The 19,286-nt window shown below is 40.7% G+C and overlaps 1 protein-coding gene across 4 annotated transcripts in view; it reads left to right on the top strand.

The window, feature by feature from the left end:
• KHDRBS2 (KH RNA binding domain containing, signal transduction associated 2) overlaps positions 1-19,286 on the top strand; it is a 641,322-nt gene that overhangs the window by 547,236 nt on the left and 74,800 nt on the right. For all 4 annotated transcript variants that reach the window (XR_007355927.2, XR_007355928.2, XR_007355926.2 and 1 more), the window contains one exon: positions 5,734-5,792. Coding sequence is in view for 1 of the 4 variants with exons in the window: in XM_048845206.2 (XP_048701163.1) it covers positions 5,734-5,792 (59 nt within the window). In the remaining 3 variants the exon portion in view is untranslated. The remainder of the gene's footprint in view (positions 1-5,733; positions 5,793-19,286) is intronic.

Genomic DNA, 19,286 nt, shown 5'->3' with positions numbered 1-19,286 from the left:
ATGTCAATCAAAACTATAATTTAGAACTAGTTTAATGTATTGTTACTGAAACAAAATATTATTTAATGTCTGAACCACAGCCTCAGAGCCAATTAAAAGCTTCCTCCTTAGATTTCAGTTCTTGTGAATCCTTCTTTTCAGAAACTGAATGTTTTTTCATTGTTCTTAAGATCCAAGTTGGTTCTTTGGTCACCTATGCAAATTGGTGAGGATTTTTATCAAACCTTCCCCAGGAAAGGGGATGTAATGTTTGGGAGGATTTTGGGGGGAAAGACATTTCCAAACGGACTCTTTCCTAGTAATATACCGGTTAGACATTTGGTGGTGGCAGCGAAAGTCCAAGGGCAAAAGGTAAAATAGTTTGTACCTTGTGGAAGTTTTAACCTAAGCTGGTAAAAGTAAGCTTAGGAGGTTTTCATGCAGGTCCCCACATCTGTACCCTAGAGTTCAGAGTGGGGAAGGAACCTTGACAGCCACTTTTTTACGGTCCAGGTTTTCTCAATATTGTTACTAGAAAATGATTTTTTACAAATATATGTTGTAGCCTGATCAATTATTAGAATTATAATTTTTTTATTGGGATAACATGCACTTGTCACAAATACAAGGTCCTTTCTCAGGTGACTAGTTGGAGTTAATCAAGATGATAAAATTGGTGAAGCACACACACAAACTTTATAAGCTTTTGTTAATTCAAAGAAATATAATTAAAATAATAGAAAAATCAATATACATAAGTATAAGAATAAGATAAATACAGTAGAGTGGTTTCCTGTACTGTTCATACTGGCTGTCTTACATTGTGCATACTTACAATTTTACGGAGACAATTAGAAACAAGGGGAGAAGAAAAAGTAAGTGGAGCACATCAGGAGACTGGTCCCAGGTCAGGCAACATGCTGTTCTAGAAATGGACATACCCAAGAAAGCAAGGAAAGTTCCAAATCATGTATAACCATAGGTTATTCAGTCCACAGGGACACAGGCAACATCAGCTCACCTTTTCCATATGCATCAGCAATATCAGCCCATCTTATTACATACAGGTCTTTCTAGCTAACTATATTTATGCTTCCAATACCTAAGTAATTTGCATCAATGTGGTCTGCCTTGTAACAAAACTGCAAAAAGTCCTGAAACTCTTTATGCAAATGTTAAAAGTTTGTGGTGTACCTGTTCATGGTCAGTTGCCTGTTCTCTTATCACTGGAAGGCAAAAAATAGTTGACCCAACTATGGGTCACCAACTAACTCCTGCTTTTCATCAGTTATGCTAACCACAAGCAACTTCCTATAATTCTTGCATTGCTAATATTATCCTAACAACCCTATTATTAATGATTTCATACTTACTGTTACAGCTTCAATAACTTCCATTATTATTCCTATAAGCATGCTTAGCAAATAAATTATATTTTACCCCAGACTATAAACCCTCCAAGATCAGGTCAGGGGCCAATGGTCAACAATGTATTTAATGGACTGCAATGTATACTCAACACGGTTTACAATAGAGTGGATTAATGAATCAGCAGCCTGTCTCAGGAGATGAGAGTTTAAGTCGGGTTCATTTCAAGAAATGAATTTACTTCACTTAGCTACTGCTCAAAATACCGTCTAAATGTGAGTTAATATGGAATTTGAAATACCATTTAGACATTTTCAGTGAGCTATGTTAACAAGTATTGTGTTCACAAACATAAAATATTTACTATATCACAAACTGCTCCTCCTCTACAGAATATAATACAGCTTGCTTCCTGTATTACTGGTTTGTACAATAACATTTTGAATTCTGTTCATTAGCCATTGAAGTTCCATATGTTCACTATAATAGGACTTTACTCTCTTATTAGTGTGTATGATGAAGTGGGTATTGTCCATTAATCAGAGTAAAATAATTGTATAGAAGCAAGATATTTTAACTGTTCTTGCAGGTGTTACATTTTGCCGGGCTTCATATTTGTTTGTCTATTTTCTATTCAAGGGCCTGATCCAATGAGCTTTGAAATCAGTGGGTGTCTTTCCACTAACTTCAATGGCTTTTGGATTAGGTCCCCCAAGTGTATAGATTAGAGTCACTTGTTTTATACAGTCAATTGGAGGGAAATGATTTATTTCAATTAGCTGGAGATTGCAAGAGGTGATTTTTTTGTTTTTGTTTGTTTTGTTATTTCCTAACTCTGCTACTCCATCACTATTCCCTATTCACTATTCTGATTATAAAAATGTTACCTAGCCAGTCAGGGAACAAACATGTTTGTTCGAAACTGCTTCAATATCAAATATCAAATACTTGCAATGAATGTTCTCAAGAGAACTATAGTACATGAATTTTTCTTAAGAATTATTCCAGGAACAATTATAAATAAGAATTGCATTCAACAAATTCAAAATCCGATTATGGGCATTTTGTCTACAGCAATGGTCAAATTGTGTCTGAGCAAATAATTGTTAAAAATTATTTGCCCAACTCTATTATCTTTATAGGATTTTTTTTCTGCAGTGTTAAATATGTGTCTGATTCAAATGTTAACCAATATTTTTTTTTTTAAATCTCCTGGAAAATAGCCAAAGTAATAATGCAATTGTGACAGGTTGGATCACAGAAAACCCTTTGGGAACTGCCAACTGATGTGCTGAGACTACTTCTAACCTGTTTTCCTTGCCAGCTTGGGACTTCAGAACTTTGCCAGTTTGAGCCAGACACTCTAGCCTGCTACAAACCCAGACCCAGGTTTAAACCACTTCCCCCAACAGCTGCAGGCTTAACTGAAAACAGCTTAAGAAGTGTTCCTGTCTCCAACACTCAGATGCCCAGCTCCCAATGGGGTCCAAACTCTAAATAAATCCATTTTACCCTGGATAAAGCGTATATGCACAGCTGTTCCCCCTACCCCCAAGTATCAATACATACTCTGGGTTAATTAATAAGTAAAAAGTGATTTTATTAAATACAAAAAAGTAGGATTTAAGTGGTTCCAAGTAATAACAGACAGAACAAAGTAAATTACCAAACAAAATAAAATAAAACATGCAAGTCTATGCCCAATACAGTGAGAAAGTGATTACAGATGAAATCTCACCCTCAGAGATGTTCCAGTAAGCTTATTTTACAGACTAGTCTCCTTCTAGTCTGGGTCCAACAATCACTCACACCCTTGTGAGTGCTGGCCTTTGTTCCAGTTTCTTTCGGGTATCCTTTGGGGGTGGAGAGGCTATCTCTTGAGCCAGCTGAAGAAAAAGGGAGGGGTCTCCCAGGGGCTTAAATGGACTTTCTCTTGTGGGTGGAGACCCCCTCCTCTCTCCTATGCAAAATTGAGCTCCAAGATGGAGTTTTGGAGTCACATAGGCAAGTCACATGTCCATACATGACTCAGTTTTTACAGGCAGCAGCCATTGCCCACATGCTAACTTGAACATCTCTAGGAAGACTTCTTATGTGGATTAGAGTCTTCCAAGATCCATTGTCAGTTAATGGGCACTTGACTTGCAAATTCCTTTCTAAAGAAGCTGACCAAATGCTTTACTAAGGCTGCTTAAAATCAAACAAGTACACAGCCAATATTCGTAACTTTGAATACAAAAATGATTCATGCATACAAATAGGATGAATATATTCAGTAGATTGTAACCTTTGCAGAGATATGTTACACAGCATATGTAGCATATAACATATTCCAGTTATGTCATATATACATTCATAAGCATATTTCCATAAAGCATTATGGGGTGCAATGTCATCATAATGTTGAGGTGACCATTGAGGTTTTGGTATCTTTGTGAGAGCCTATCAGATGGAGCCTTTAATAAAAAAAAGGTCAAATAAAACAAACAAACCAAAAACTTACCAGCAAATGTGATAATTTGTATTTAGTTCACTGAGGGTGGGGGAAATACAATTCAGTAATATAGATAGATTGTAGGCTTTCATTAGCAGTGCCTAGCAAACTGGGAATTGATCCTGATTTGGGGGCACATAAGGTGTTACTGGAAAACAAATTATAAATAATAATAATAATTGTAAAGCTAAAATGTGACTAATTCAATCTCCATGTTACTATGGTTTACCATTTTTGCTTCACAGATATGCTGGTGCCCATTACAGACAATAGCTGCAGATCATTAATTAGCAGCATGCAACAATGGTCTAAAATGGCCTCTTCATTTTTTGATAACCTGTTATGACCATACGTGATCATTGTTGATCAACAAACAAATAACTGGCAAGCAGTAGTTTTGAAACTAGCTCTGATTTTCCACATCCTTGCACTTTGTATACTAGGTCTGTGCAAACTAGGTCTAAAAACAAATCTACTATTCATTTATTAACTTATTACACTTACTTTGCAGTGGGTGCAAATCACTGTCAACGTTAAGACTACATTTTAGTCATGGGTATTTTTAGTAAAAGTCATGGACAGGTCATGGGAAGTAAACAAAAAGTCACAGCCCCGTGACCTGTCCATGACTTATGCTAAAAATATCTGTGACTAAATCTTAGCTGCTGGGAGGAAGATACTCCTGAAGACTGCTGCTGGTCCGGGCTGGGGGCAGCCGGGCCCCCCTGTCACTGGTCCGGGCGGGGGGGTAACCCAGGGTCCTGTTGCTGCCACCACTGATCCAGGCAGGGGATGGCCCGGGGCCACGCAGCTGCCACCACCACAGGTCTGGGCGGGGGGTGGGAGCAGCCCGGGGCCCTATTGCCACCGCCGCTGGTCCCAGACCACTGCTCCAGGGCAGCACCAGGGATCAGCTGCGGGGCAGTCCTGGGGTCAGCCACACCAGGGCTGCAAAATTCACGGAGGTCACAGAAAGTCATAGAAACCCATAAGGCTGTGGATAATCAGGCCTTCCCTTTGTATGGAATGTAGGCAGACCAACTTTGCAGGAAGTGTAATTGAAAAATGGAAAAAACAGCCAAAGTCCTCAGTAAAAGCAAGCATCTTAAGGTTCAGTACAAAAGGCTGTGACAGACTGACAATATCCTGTAATATCCTGAACAAACCTTGTAGAATTAAGATAAGCTTTATTGAGTTAAGTTAAACCTTACTGAATTAGGTTAACACCTTTTAGGTACACAGTACTAAAAATGCAGTTGTGTATGTGTGTTGTATGTACTTCTCTATTAAGGAGGAAGGATGCTAATAAACTTCCTCAGTTATCAGCCTTGGAGAGAAATGCATATACTAATTCAAACTGGATTCTCCAGAGGACAAAGAAAAGATTTTTTGATTAAAAATCCTGAGTTTAGTCTAACCTAAAGCTTCCTTTTGGATCTAGCAAACGAACAGGGCTCCTGGTCAATGGAGGGCCTCAATCTTTAGGGAAGGATTGAAAGGAGAAGGCCTACTAAGGTTCCAGAGGACAGTGTGCTTCTTCTGAGCTGAAGCTCTGATGAACTTTTAAACCAAAAGGAAACCCTAGGGCAGGATATTATAAGACTGCACCTTGTTCTTGTGAATTGAATTTATATCCCTAATCTTCTGCCACATCTTTGAAAAATAATTCTTACGTTTACATATTTTTGGAATGATTTTATTTTAAAATTAGTAGATAAATGAAAATAAGAAATATAATATGTCCCCTCTAGGTTATATTTGCACAGTGTCATTTGACTGTGTTATGCTTGCATATAAAGGTAATAATATTTTAACTTTTGTTTACCATTTAAGCTTTTGTGTTGATTCCTTCTGATTATAGTAACATTTCTTGCTGTCTGAATCTATTGCAGTGTGCCTGAATATTATGATTATGGTCATGGAACAAGTGAAGATGCTTATGACAGCTACGGTAAGGCCTGTTCTATTTTAAGTAAAAGTGTGAAATCAAAAAACCAATCAGTCACTGACAGCTCCAAAATTACTTCTACCTTCTTTTTTGCTCTGCTTTTACAGAAGCCCAAACTAAATTGATTTGTGTAATTCTGTGGTAAGATTTGACTTATGGAACTGGGACCAGAAAATTGGACAGATCAATTTTGATCAAAATTTCAAACGGAATTAATCACATAGATCAATTTTAACAGCAACAGTGAGCTTTCTGATTAGCGCCTGAGTATATTTCACAGTGTCAGTTGTCAGTCTTATTGATGTGACAACAATACTGTGTCTCTCCTGCTGTCATATCCATTATCTCAAGCAACAAGTATAACATAGTCAAAAAGATTTTTTTATTCTTGGAATGATAGTACCAACAACTCCAATTCAAGTCCAGAGTTCTAAAATACTTCACTGCAAAATGCCATGTAATTTTTAACTTTCTATGGATCAAATCTTGCTCCAAACTTCCCAGTCACAGAATGCCTGAACATACTGGAACGGGGGGGAAGAGGATGTGAGGAGAAAGGACACCTTTGCTCCAAAAGGGTTCCCTCTTCCCCAGTGCACCTGGGAAGTTAGTGGTAGTTCTGTTGGCTCCATGGCTGCACAGATGATGAGAAAAGCTCCCCAGAGAGATGGACAGGGCATAGCCACAGGGTTTGCTGCAGCCTCTCTCAGACTACAGTACCAGTGCCACAGCAGCTTCGCTGTAGCATTGTGACCTAGAAGAAGGATTAATTCCCACGTTGCCCAATGAACTCCACAGTGCATGGTCCATTTACTTGGGTAAATGGGTTCCTGGTCCAGAATCAGGCATTAAAATATTACTTTAGATGGTGCATTGAAATCCATTCCTTCTATTTCTCTTGAATGTTTTGCAGTAGTTTTTTACACTCAGTTGGAAGACATGAGCCTGATCTCAGCCGTTGTATATCAGCATAATCTGAATTAAGTCAACAGAGCCATGCTGATTCTCACCAGATGAGGGTGTGGCCCAATATGTTCAAAGTATAACATTTGATGTATTATTAGTTATTAACTATAGTAATGTGTATGGTGTTTTCCAAAACACACAACAAGACAAGAGAATGATGCTGGAAATGAAAATTCCAAGCACATGGTAATTTTATTCATGCAGCTGTGAAGCAAATTTTAGGGCAATGCAAAGTTGCAGTTTCCTTTGTATTTGAACTGAAATCATGGTTTCTTAAGGGACATTGTCAAAATAATTGCATTGCATAATCGGAAATAACTTATTTTTGTATGTGATCAGTATTTGTGATACATGTGCTTTATACAATGTGCAGTCAAGCACATTTTCAGTGCTAAACAAGTAATAATATTAGTGTATTCATATGGATGTGTGCACGTCAGTTACCCTTGGTTTTGTTTCTTTTCTGTATTTATTTGCTGTTCTCACCTTGAGTAAAAAGAATATAAGCATTCTCTTCCAAAAATGCTGCAAAAGCAGTGTCCCCTAACAATGGGGGGCATGGAGGAATGTTCGGGAGGGTGCGTTGCCAGGCCAGCCCCCATGGTGGGCAGGGAGGAAGCGCCACCCAGCCCCACTCTGCCCCCAGCCCAGCTCCAGCCCCAGCTCCAGCCTTGCTCTGCCTCCTGCACTGCCCTCAGTCCAGCTCTGGCCCCAGCCCCAGCTCCGCTCCACTCCATGATTTGCTCCCAGCCCAGCTCTGCCCTCGTTCCCTCTCTGTCCCCAGGCCAACTATGCCTCTGGTCCCAGCTCCACCCCCCTCCCCAGTTTTGCCCCCACCTCAGCATTCAGCCCAAGCTCCTCTGCTGAGCCAACTGTGTAGTAATGGAGGGGTGTGTGGACAGATACCTTTACTGGTAAGGGGAGGGCACAACAGGAAAAGTTTGGGTACCACTGTGCTAAAGGGTTGAGTAACCCAGAGAAGAATGATGTGAGCCCAGGATTGAGAGCCCGCTACTCCTGAGTTCTTAACCTGTTCCTGACACTGACTCTGTAGATTTGGTCAAGTGACACCACTCTACTGCCATTCCTTTGTCTGTAAAATGAGGATGATAGTACTTGTTTTCCTATCCAGGTTGTTGAAAAGGCTAATTACTTAAGGTTCATAACTTGCTCATATAAGATCACTATTGTAAGATTATGAGTCACTCCAGTGTTAGGCTCCAGCCAATCCACAAGGCAGGAGCAGGTCGTGTGACTCCCAGATCAGGTGTATAAGCCCCACAGGAGGAACAGCTGCTCAGTGTGCTCAATGTCACTCCAGAACTTGGAACTCTCTCCTGCCCAGCGGTGGCCATAGACTCCCCAGGCCTTAGCCTGCTCCAGCCCTGTTCCTAGCCCTGCTCCTGCTCCTGCTCCAGCCCTGTTCCTAGCTGGGCTCCAGCCCTCCTCTTGCTGCTTCCCTGCTCCTAGTCCTGCTCCAGTCTCTTTTACTTATTATGCCTGTTTTATTAACAACATGCTAGAAACTTAAAATAGAGAAATCATTTTTCAACTTTTTTCCCCTAAAAATGGAGAGCATTTTAATCTATATCCTGGTTCCTGCTGGTTCACATGCACTAGTACATTCATAATGTTGCTCATGCACCACTCTGTTAGCCTCTGTGTGCGCTCTTTTCTTCTTCTTCCTAAAGAAACAAGGATTTAAATGGATTGTGTTAATCTCAATGTATGTGTATTCTGCATTTATCTTTTTTATTACTGTTCTCTTGTGCACACCCTATATCTCTTCTCCTCTCCCAATTATTTCAAACACTTCCCACCCCATCCACAAGCAGTCAGGCTCCACCTCATTCTCTATCCTTACATAACATATACCCTTCATAGTCCAGTAGATCTCAATTCTCTACCCCTGTTTGTGTAATCTTCCATGAAATTTCCTAATCCCCAACACTGTGTGAATTCAGCCTCCCCTATATTTGTAGCACCTCACACAAGTCAAGACTATTTTTTTTCTCTCTCTCTCTCTTTCACCCCAGCTCAGGAACTAGTGATAGCTTCATGTCTTCTTGTGCCTCCAAAAACATATCTATTCCATTCTCTCTAGCCCACTCTTCTGTAACACTAAATTCCCCCACCCTGATTAAGACCACCACATAGACAAATCATGATCACCAGCCATAATGCCTAATTCCTTTTCTCCCTTCAAAACCCCTAGAAAATCTCCATTTCCTTGCCCCTTCACAGCCCATCCCACTTTCCTTGTCATCCCTTGTAAACATCACAAGATATGTCTTTTCCCCTAGATTACCCATCCCTTCCCATGAGATTCCTGATTTCTTAAGTTTTCCCTATCAGCCATTTCCTCCACTCTATACTTGCTCCCACACAGCATTTTACAATCTCATTTCCTAGTCAATTTTCCAGGGGATGGCTGATGAGCCTCAAAATGTGAGAATCCTCTCATTCTTCAGTCTCACTATGTAAACTCCAGCAAATAATAACAATATTACTATATAGCACTTATATGTACTATAGGGCTCTCTAGATTTTCAAAGTACTGTAAAAACATTACAGCACCACTTTGTCCCCCAGATAAGAGCTCTTAGCATGGACTTCTTAACTTTCCAGCTGGGCTCCTGCACAGCAGAACCCTTTCCTTCCTCCTGGAGTAGGCTAATATAGGTTCTTCTATGCCCTCTAGAAGAACCTGTGGTGGAGGCTGACTGTGGCTCCTTCTTTCAATTTATTCAGCACTCCCTGTTTGGGTTCCTTGCATTAAGGGAGCATGTTTAATCAAAATACTGAAATAGAAAAGAGTATGTGCCTCTATCTAAAAGTCCTATGAAACTGAGCAGGAATAGAACCAATCAGGTTTTACAGAAATCACTTTAAACTATAGACTTGAATAGAATCATAGAAGATTAGGGTTGGAAGAGACCTCAGGAGGTCATTGTCATAAATATAAAGGGAAGGGTAAACCCCTTTGAAATCCCTCCTGGCCAGGGGAAAGCTCCTCTCACCTGTAAAGGGTTAAGAAGCTAAAGGTAACCTCACTGGCACCTGACTAAAATGACCAATGAGGAGACAAGATACTTTCAAAAGCTGGGAGGAGGGAGAAAAACAAAGGGTCTGTGTCTGTCTGTAGTTGTCTTGGCCGGGGATAGACCAGGAATGGAGTCTTAGAACTTTTAGTAAGTAATCTAGCTAGGTATGTGTTAGATTATGATTTCTTTAAATGGCTGAGAAAAGAATTGTGCTGAATAGAATAACTATTTCTGTCTGTGTATCTTTTTTGTAACTTAAGGTTTTGCCTAGAGGGGTTCTCTATGTTTTTGAATCTAATTACCCTGTAAGATATCTACCATCCTGATTTTACAGGGGGGATTTCTTTATTTCTATTTACTTCTATTTTTTATTAAAAGTCTTCTTGTAAAAAACTGAATGCTTTTTCATTGTTCTCAGATCCAAGGGTTTGGGTCTGTGGTCACCTATGCAAATTGGTGAGGCTTTTTATCCAACATTTCCCAGGAAAGGGGGGGTGCAAGTGTTGGGAGGATTGTTCATTGTTCTTAAGATCCAAGGGTCTGGGTCTGTAGTCACCTAGGCAAATTGGTGAGGCTTTTTACCAAACCTTGTCCAGGAAGTGGGGTGCAGGGTTTTGGGAAGTATTTTGGGGGAAGGACGCGTCCAAACAGCTCTTCCCCAGTAACCAGTATTAGTTTGGTGGTGGTAGCGGCCAGTCCAAGGACAACGGGGGGAATATTTTGTACCTTGGGGAAGTTTTGACCTAAGCTGGTAAAGATAAGCTTAGGAGGTTTTTTCATGCAGGTCCCCACATCTGTACCCTAGAGTTCAGAGTGGGGGAGGAACCTTGACAGTCATCTAGTCTAACCCCCTGCTCAAAGCAGGACCAACACCAACTAAATCATCCCAGCCAGGGCTTTGTCAAGCCTGACCTTAAAAACCACTAAGGAAGGAGATTGCACCATCTCCCTAGGTAACCCATTCCAGTGTTTCACAACCCTCCTAGTGAAATAGTGTTTCCTAATATCCAACCTCGACCTCCCTCACTGCAACTTGAGACCATTGCTCCTTGTTCTGTCATCTGCCACCACTGAGAACAGCTGAGCTCCATCCTCTTTGGAACCCCTTTTCAGGTAGTTGAAGGCCGCTATCAAATCCGTCCTCACTCTTCTCTTCTGCAGACAGCACAAGCCCAGTTCCCTCAGCCTCTCCTCATAAATCATATGCCCCAGCCCCCTGATCATTTTCATTGCCCTCTGCTGGACTCTCTCCAATTTGTCCACATCCCTTCTGTAGTGGGGGGCCCAAAACTAGACACAGTGCGCCAGATGTGGTCTCACCAGTGCCAAATATAGGGGAATAATCACTTCCCTCAATTTGCTGGCAATGCTCCTAATAATGCAGCCCAATATACCATTAGCCTTCTTGGCAACATGGGCACACTGTTGACTCATATCCAGCTTCTTGTCCACTGTAACCCCCAGGTCCTTTTCTGCAGAACTGCTGCTTAGCCAGTCAGTCCCCAGCCTGTAGCAGTGCATGGGATTCTTTCATCCTAAGTGCAGGACTCTGAACTTGTCCTTGTTGAACCTCATCAGATTTCTTTTGGCCCAATCCTCCAATTTGTCGAGGTCACTCTGGATCCTATCCCGACCCTACAGTGTATCTACTTCTCCCCTCATCTTAGTGTCATCTGTGAACTTGTTGCAGGTGCAATCCATCCATTGAGCCTGACAATCTAGCCAGCTTTCTATCCACTTTATAGTCCATTCATCCAATCCATACTTTTTTATCTTGGTGGCAAGAATACTGTGGGAGACCATACCAAAAGCTTTGCTAAAATCAAGATATATCACATCCACTGTTTTCCCCATATCCACAGAGCCAGTTATCTCATCATAGAAAGCAATCAGGTTGGACAGGCATGACTTGCCCTTGGTGAATCCATGTTGACTATTCCTGATCACCTTTCTCTCCTCCAAGTGCTTCAGAATGGTTGCTTTGAGGACCTGCTCCATGATTTTTCCAGGGCCTGGGGTGAGGCTGTAGTTCCCTTTTTTAAAGATGGGCACTATATATGCCTTTTTCCAGTCATCCGGGACCTCCCCCGATCACCACGAGTTTTCCAAGATAATGGCCAATGGCTCAGCAATCACATCAGCCAATTCCCTCAGCTCCCTCAGCTTCATTAGATCTGGACTCATGGACTTGTGCATGTCCAACTTTTCTAAATAGTCTTTAACCTGTTCTTTCACCACTGGGGGCTGCTCACCTCCTCCCCATACTGTGTTGTCCAGGACAGCAGTGTGGGAGCGACCTTGTCTGTGAAGACCGCGGCAAAAAAGGCATTGAGTACTTCAGCTTTTTCCACATCATCTGTCACTAGGTTGCCTCCCCCATTCATTAAAGGTCCCACGCTTTCACTGACCTTTTTTCTCGTTGCTAACATACCTGTAGAAACCCTTCTTGTTACCCTTCATATCCCTTGCTAGCTGCAACTCCGGTTGTGTTTTGGCCTTCCTGTTTACACCCCTGCATTCTCAAGCAATATTTTTATACTCCTCCCTAATCATCTGTCCAAGTTTCCACTTCTTGTAAGCTTCCTTTTTGTGTTTAAGCTCACCGAAGATTTCTCTGTTAAGCCAAGCTGGTCGCCTGCCATATTTGCTATTCTTTCTGCACATAGATGATGGTAGTCTTAGTTTAGGTACCCTTCCTCTTCTTTGGATTGACTGTGGAGTTGATGCAGATGAAATCCTTTCACTTAAATATATTGGACCTTGCCATAAGACTAAGCAAAGCTTTTTGGAGAAACACCATTTAAAAAACTAAGAGCTCAGTCCCCCAAATTACTGAATGCATTTCACAAGATGCTGAGTGCTTTCACCTCCCACTAATTCCCGTAAGTGTTTAAGGCACTCATTACCCAGCTAGAGGTGCTCAGCACTTGCAGGATTGGATCTAAATTTGGGAGCATAAACCAGGGTGATGGTGTCTTTTTAACTGTATACAGATGCTCATATTTTATAATGAACTTCATGCAAATGGATTAATTTATTAATACATGCTATTTCCATGTGTACCCATTGTTTTCCATAATTACATAATTTTGCATTTTCTCCTCTAGTGCTGTTGCCCTTCAGCAAAGTGTCTGGCAAAAACATGAAGTTAATGACTTGTTTTATTATAAGCATAGTAAAGTAAAATGTATGGTTTAAAATGAAGTAGCATAATCAGAATAACTATAGCAGAGACAGTCATGATGCACTGGGAAGAGCCCCTACTGCAGCCTGTGCTCCTCCTCTCTCTCCAAGTCTTGTTATTTTGCCCTAAAGGTAGCCACTTAAATCAATCAAGGCACTGAGACATGATATGTAGGTACATCCTATACCTGTGAAGCTTACTGATCATGTCCAAACTGCATAAGCACTGACTTATAGCCCAGAATCCTGTCCCTCGAGCTGGACTAATCAGAAAACCTGGGGTGCATTCTCTGGGGGTAGTTTCATCTTTAGTTGTTTGACAGTCCTGGATAGGAATCTAGAAGGAAAGTCCCCAGGACATTATAATGGTGATTGCCCTCTTTGTAGGAGTACTAGGGAGTAAGGGAGAAGTGTATTGCCTCCCCATGCATCCTGCTACACATCTGCACAGGGCTGCTCGCCACCTAGCCCTTAACATCTTTGTCACTTGGGCTCGCATTCATTTTGGACCAAGTACCAAAGACACTTTCTTGGCATAGGAACACATCAGAGTAAATGAAAACTACTTAGGTATTCATTACAATAAAATTATTCAGGGTTTTTGTATTTTTGTGTGTGCATATTTGCTCATGTTGCCATATAATTCTGCTTTGTTTCCACTGCAATTTAGCTTTAAGTGTTCACATGTAAAGAATTGGTTGTTTAATTTTAGGATAATTCCGTCTTTAATTAAACAATACAAATGTAAATATTTAATATAATTCTTTTGGATGGAAGACATCAAGGTTCCAAAATACTGCCAAAATGATTTGATTGTCTATTTTTGTAAAGATTACCCAGCCAACAGTTCATTAAGAGAGCTTTAAAGTGTGATTAGTTTGGCTAAGCGAAGTTCTGTAGAGGCAACACTGTGTAACCAAATGTTTATAGGGCTGACAGCTAAAATAGACAGCAATATTCTATTCCTGTCATAAATGTAAAGGGAAGGGTAAACCCCTTTAAAATCCCTCCTGGCCAGAGGAAAAATCCTCTCACCTGTAAAGGGTGAAGAAGCTAAAGGTAACCTCGCTGGCACATTACCAAAATGACCAATGAGGAGACAAGATACTTTCAAAAGCTGGGAGGAGGGAGAGAAACAAAGGGTCTGTGTCTGTCAGTATGCTGCTTTGCTGGGGATAGAACAGGAATGGAGTCTTAGAACTTTTAGTAAATAATCTAGCTAGGTATGCGTTAGATTATGATTTCTTTAAATGGCTGAGAAAAGCATTGTGCTGAATAGAATGACTATTTCTGTCTGTGTGTCTTTTTTATAACTTAAGGTTTTGCCTAGAGGGATTCTCTATGTTTTGAATCTAATTACCCTGTAAGGTACCTACCATCCTGATTTTACAGGGGTGATTCCTTTACTCCTATTTACTTCTATTTATATTAAAAGTCTTCTTGTAAGAAAACTGAATGCTTTTTCATTGTTCTCAGATCCAAGGGTTTGGGTCCGTGGTCACCTATGCAAATTGGTGAGGATTTTTACCAAACCTTTCCCAGGAACTGGGGTGCAAGGGTTGGGAGGATTTTGGGGGGAAAGACGTGTCGAAACTACGTTTCCCAGTAAACCCAGTTAGAGTTTGGTGGTGGCAGTGGTTATTCCAAGGATAAAGGATAAAATTAATTTGTACCTTGGGGAAGTTTTAACCTAAGCTGGTAAAAGTAAGCTTAGGAGGTTTTCATGCAGGTCCCCACATCTGTACCCTAGAGTTCAGAGTGGGGGAGGAACCTTGACAATTCCCATGCAAAGTCATTGTTTATATACCAAATCAGCACTTGCAGGATACAGAAACAGTTAATTACGTTTATTCTTTATTTGGAGTAAAGGCGACAGCTTGTGCTGAACAAGGAAGAGTAAAAAATGAATATATAGATCTGAAATATAAGGTGAAATGAAAGTGTGTGGGATAAGGAAAAATAGGAATTCCGTACCTTAAATCATGCTATTTGGATATCTCCCTTCAACTCCATTAGAGAACATAAGCATTCCTATTTGCATTGAGATGTATTAAGATGCTTTCACACTATCCCAGTGTGAAACCAAAGCCCACAATTGATTAATCTATCGCATTATCAAAGCAAAATGAAGCCACATAGAAATCATGCTGACCTCATGTTTCACGGTACAGAGGCAAACATTTTGTAAATTTTGAAAGAAAATATCAATTGTTAGCATTTGTTTTGTAAAGATAATGAGTTTGTTCTAATAACTGTAGTCAAGTCCAAATTCACTGCTTAGTTCCATCAGTAATGCAGATATTGTCATTCATTGATCCTGAAATTCAATTAGCTTGTGGTGCTGAGGGTTTTGCCACTGTGTTTTACCAATCTATCTCCATTTAAGCGTTCAAATGCAGGAAATCAAACAAACTAATATGATAATCTTTTTAGAAAGTTGCAGATATGATAATGCAAGTAGTTGGAACACAGGGATCTTTCCCTTCATTACTGTAACTTAGATGGTGACTAAAAGCAAGAGACTCATCTGATGTAATTCAGTGTAGCTCTCTTGGAGTCAATAGAGCTGTGCTGATTTTCACTAGTATCTTGCCCTAATTATTTAGAACATTGCCTAGTTTACAAACCGAACATTGCTTAAGTAATTTATTATCTTTAGAATGGCAAACAGCCGTATATCAAAGAAAACATTTTTATCTGATTTTGAGTTCTTGGGACACTCATTGTTAACTGGGCATACTTAAAACAGGTATACCAGCCAGCCTCTGCCTACGCTTACACAAGCCAGTATAGGATCACAATTAAATCTTAATTTCTAGTGCCTTGTTCTTACACACCGATGTTCAGCCCAGTAGGGAGGGTCCTGCCATGGCCATGCATCCTACTTACGCAAGGAAAATATATAGGCTATTGAGCAAGCCCTCTGCTCTGGGGGGAAATTTGCATGTTGAAAAGACATTCTTTGTATCAGTTCTTGCTTCTTTCTATGGGTTTTCTTTATCTGGAGCATACTATGGTTAAGAAACCCTGATATCACAAGAACTCCACTGTTTGCAATATCCTGTATACTTGTAGGTCAATATTTTTGAATATGCTACAGTATATTTATTAACTGCCACTTCTGCTGATAGATTTAGTGTTCAGTACCTAATTCCACTCAGCGCATATCTATAGGATAAGTTACTGTGAAGCAAGCTGGGGCATAAATCTACAGAGCTTCAGTGTGCAGCGCACTTGCTGTCAATGTGGACCCTATTGCTGTGTGCTAAAGATTCTCTAATGCCCTTTTACATACTGATCTTTGAAACAACAAAGCCCGTTGCCAATTGTGCCCACATATCTATTCAGGGGACACCATCACAGGGCCTAATAACATCAGCCACACTATCAGAGGCTTGTTCACCTGCACATCCACCAATGTGATATATGCCATCATGTGCCAGCAATGCCCCTCTGCCATGTACATTGGTCAAACTGGACAGTCTCTACGTAAAAGAATAAATGGACACAAATCAGATGTCAAGAATTATAACATTCATAAACCAGTCGGAGAACACTTCAATCTCTCTGGTCACGCAATTACAGACCTGAAGGTCGCTATCTTAAAACAAAAAAACTTCAAATCCAGACTCCAGCGAGAAACTGCTGAATTGGAATTCATTTGCAAATTGGATACTATTAATTTAGGCTTAAATAGAGACTGGGAGTGGCTAAGTCATTATGCAAGGTAGCCTGTTTCCTCTTGTTTTTTTCTAACCTCCCCCCCCCAGATGTTCTGGTTTAACTTGGATTTAAACTTGGAGAGTGGTCAGTTTGGATGAGCTATTACCAGCAGGAGAGTGAGTTTGTGTGTGTATGGGGGTGGGGGGGATGTGAGAAAACCTGGATTTGTGCAGGAAATAGCCCGACTTGATTATGTAAAGAGTTGTCACTTTGGATGGGCTAGCACCAGCAGGAGAGTGAATTTGTGTGGGGGGGGTGGAGGGTGAGAAAACCTGGATTTGTGCTGGAAATGGCCCACCTGATGATCACTTTAGATAAGCTATTACCAGCAGGACCGTGGGGTGGGAGGACGTATTGTTTCATATTCTCTGTGTATATATAAAGTCTGCTACGGTATGCATCTGATGAAGTGAGCTGTAGCTCACGAAAGCTCATGCTCAAATAAATTGGTTAGTCTCTAAGGTGCCACAAGTACTCCTTTTCTTTTTGAGCATACAGAAAGCGCACTAGTGAACTTTTAGTGCGCAGCAGCAGAGTCCACACAGCCATTTAGTGTTCTGCATGCTGGAGCACTGCCCCCACCTTGTCATGCACTAATTTGTCATATACACAAGCCTTAAGACTCCTGGATGCCCTGTTTCTTGGACTCCCTTGATGGCTGGCTAGAAATTGAGGAAGTGAGGTTAAATGACATGTGTAAGATGACAGACTGTGTCAGTATTAGAGTTAATATGAGAATGCAGGAGTTCCTGGCTTCCAATCTCCTGTGCAGACCATTAAGCTGTGCTTAGAAAGGAGATGACTAAAAGGGAACATGATAAAAGAATACAAAATAATGAATGATTTAGAGAAGGCAGGTTAGCAACTTCTGTTTTGTCTGCCTCATAACATGAGATATTGAATGGGATTTAAAGGTAGAAAATTCAAAAACAACAAGAAGAAATATTTTTTCAAAAGCACGTAAGTAGAGTGTGGAGGATTCATTGTCACAGGAAGTCATTGAGGCCAAGAACTTGGCAAGATTTGAAATGTGATTGAACATTGATATGGAAATCAAGAATATCCAGAATTATAATTAATAATAAATAAGAACATAGGATGTCAGATATTATGGTGATTGGTAGAGTATAAAAACCTGAAGCAGAGTAGAAAAGAATGGAGGAAAGTAACTTTTGTTTGCTACCTCCACTGTACATATACAACATAAATCTAGAAAAAATGCTATACTGAACTTGAGGGAGAGACATAGAAACAACCATAGTGGAGTGGACTCAAGGTCCATCTAATCTGATATCCTCTCTCTGCCAGGGGCCATTACCGTAAGCCTCAGATGAAGGTGTAAGTAGGGAAACGTTGGATAACTTGACTCCTACATTAGGTCTTGTCCTGGTCTCTAATATTTAAAGATTGATTTAAGCCTAAGACATGCAGTTTAATATCCCTTCGAAAACATTTATTATTAACAGGTTTCAGAACAGCAGCCGTGTTAGTCTGTATTCGCAAAAAGAAAAGGAGTACTAGTGGCACCTTAGAGACTAACAAATTTATTTGAGCATCAGCTTTCGTGAGCTACAGCTCACTTCATCCGATGCATTCAGTGGAAAATACAGTGGGGAGATTTATATACATAGAGAATATGAAATAATGGGTGTTATCATACACACTGTAAGGAGAGTGATCACTTAAGATGAGCTAATACCAGCAGGAGAGCGGGGCGAGGAGGGGGAGAAAGAAAACCTTTTGTAGTGATAATCAAGGTGGGCCATTTCCAGCAGCTGACAAGAACGCCTGAGGAACAGTGTGGGGGAGGGGGAAATAAACATGGGGAAATAGTTTTACTTTGTGTAATGACCCATCCACTCCCAGTCTCAATTCAAGCCTAAGTTAATTGTGTCCAGTTTGCAAATTAATTCCAATTCAGCAGTCTCTCATTGGAGTCTGTTTTTGAAGTCTTTTTGTTGTAATATTGCGACTTTTAGGTCTGTAATCGAGTGACCAGAGAGATTGAAGTGTTCTCCGACTGGTTTTGGAATGTTATAATTCTTGACATCTGATTTGTGTCCATTTATTCTTTTACGTAGAGACTGTCCAGTTTGACCAATGTGCATGGCAGATGGGCATTGCTGGCACATGATGGCATATATCACATTGGTAGATGTGCAGGTGAACGAGCCTCTGATAGTGTGGCTGATGTGATTAGGCCCTATGATGGTGTCCCCTGAATAGATATGTGGACACAGTTGGCAACGGGCTTTTTTGCAAGGATAGGTTCCTGGGTTAGTGGTTCTGTTGTGTGGTGTGTGGTTGCTGGTGAGTATTTGCTTGGGGGGCTGTCTGTAAGCAAGGACTGGCCTGTCTCCCAAGATCTGTGAGAGTGATGAGTCGTCCTTCAGGATAGGTTGTAGATCCTTGATGATGCATTGGAGAGGTTTTAGTTGGGGGCTGAAGGTGATGGCTAGTGGCGTTCTGTTATTTTCTGTAGTAGGTGACTTCTGGATACTCTTCTGGCTCTGTCAATCTGTTTCTTCACTTCAGCAGGTGGGTAATGTAGTTGTAAGAATGCTTGATAGAGACCTTGTAG

This window comes from Caretta caretta, chromosome 3 (genome assembly GCF_965140235.1).
Source record: "Caretta caretta isolate rCarCar2 chromosome 3, rCarCar1.hap1, whole genome shotgun sequence".
In the NCBI taxonomy this organism is placed as follows: domain Eukaryota; kingdom Metazoa; phylum Chordata; order Testudines; family Cheloniidae; genus Caretta; species Caretta caretta.
This window is presented reverse-complemented; position numbering and strand designations above follow the sequence as displayed.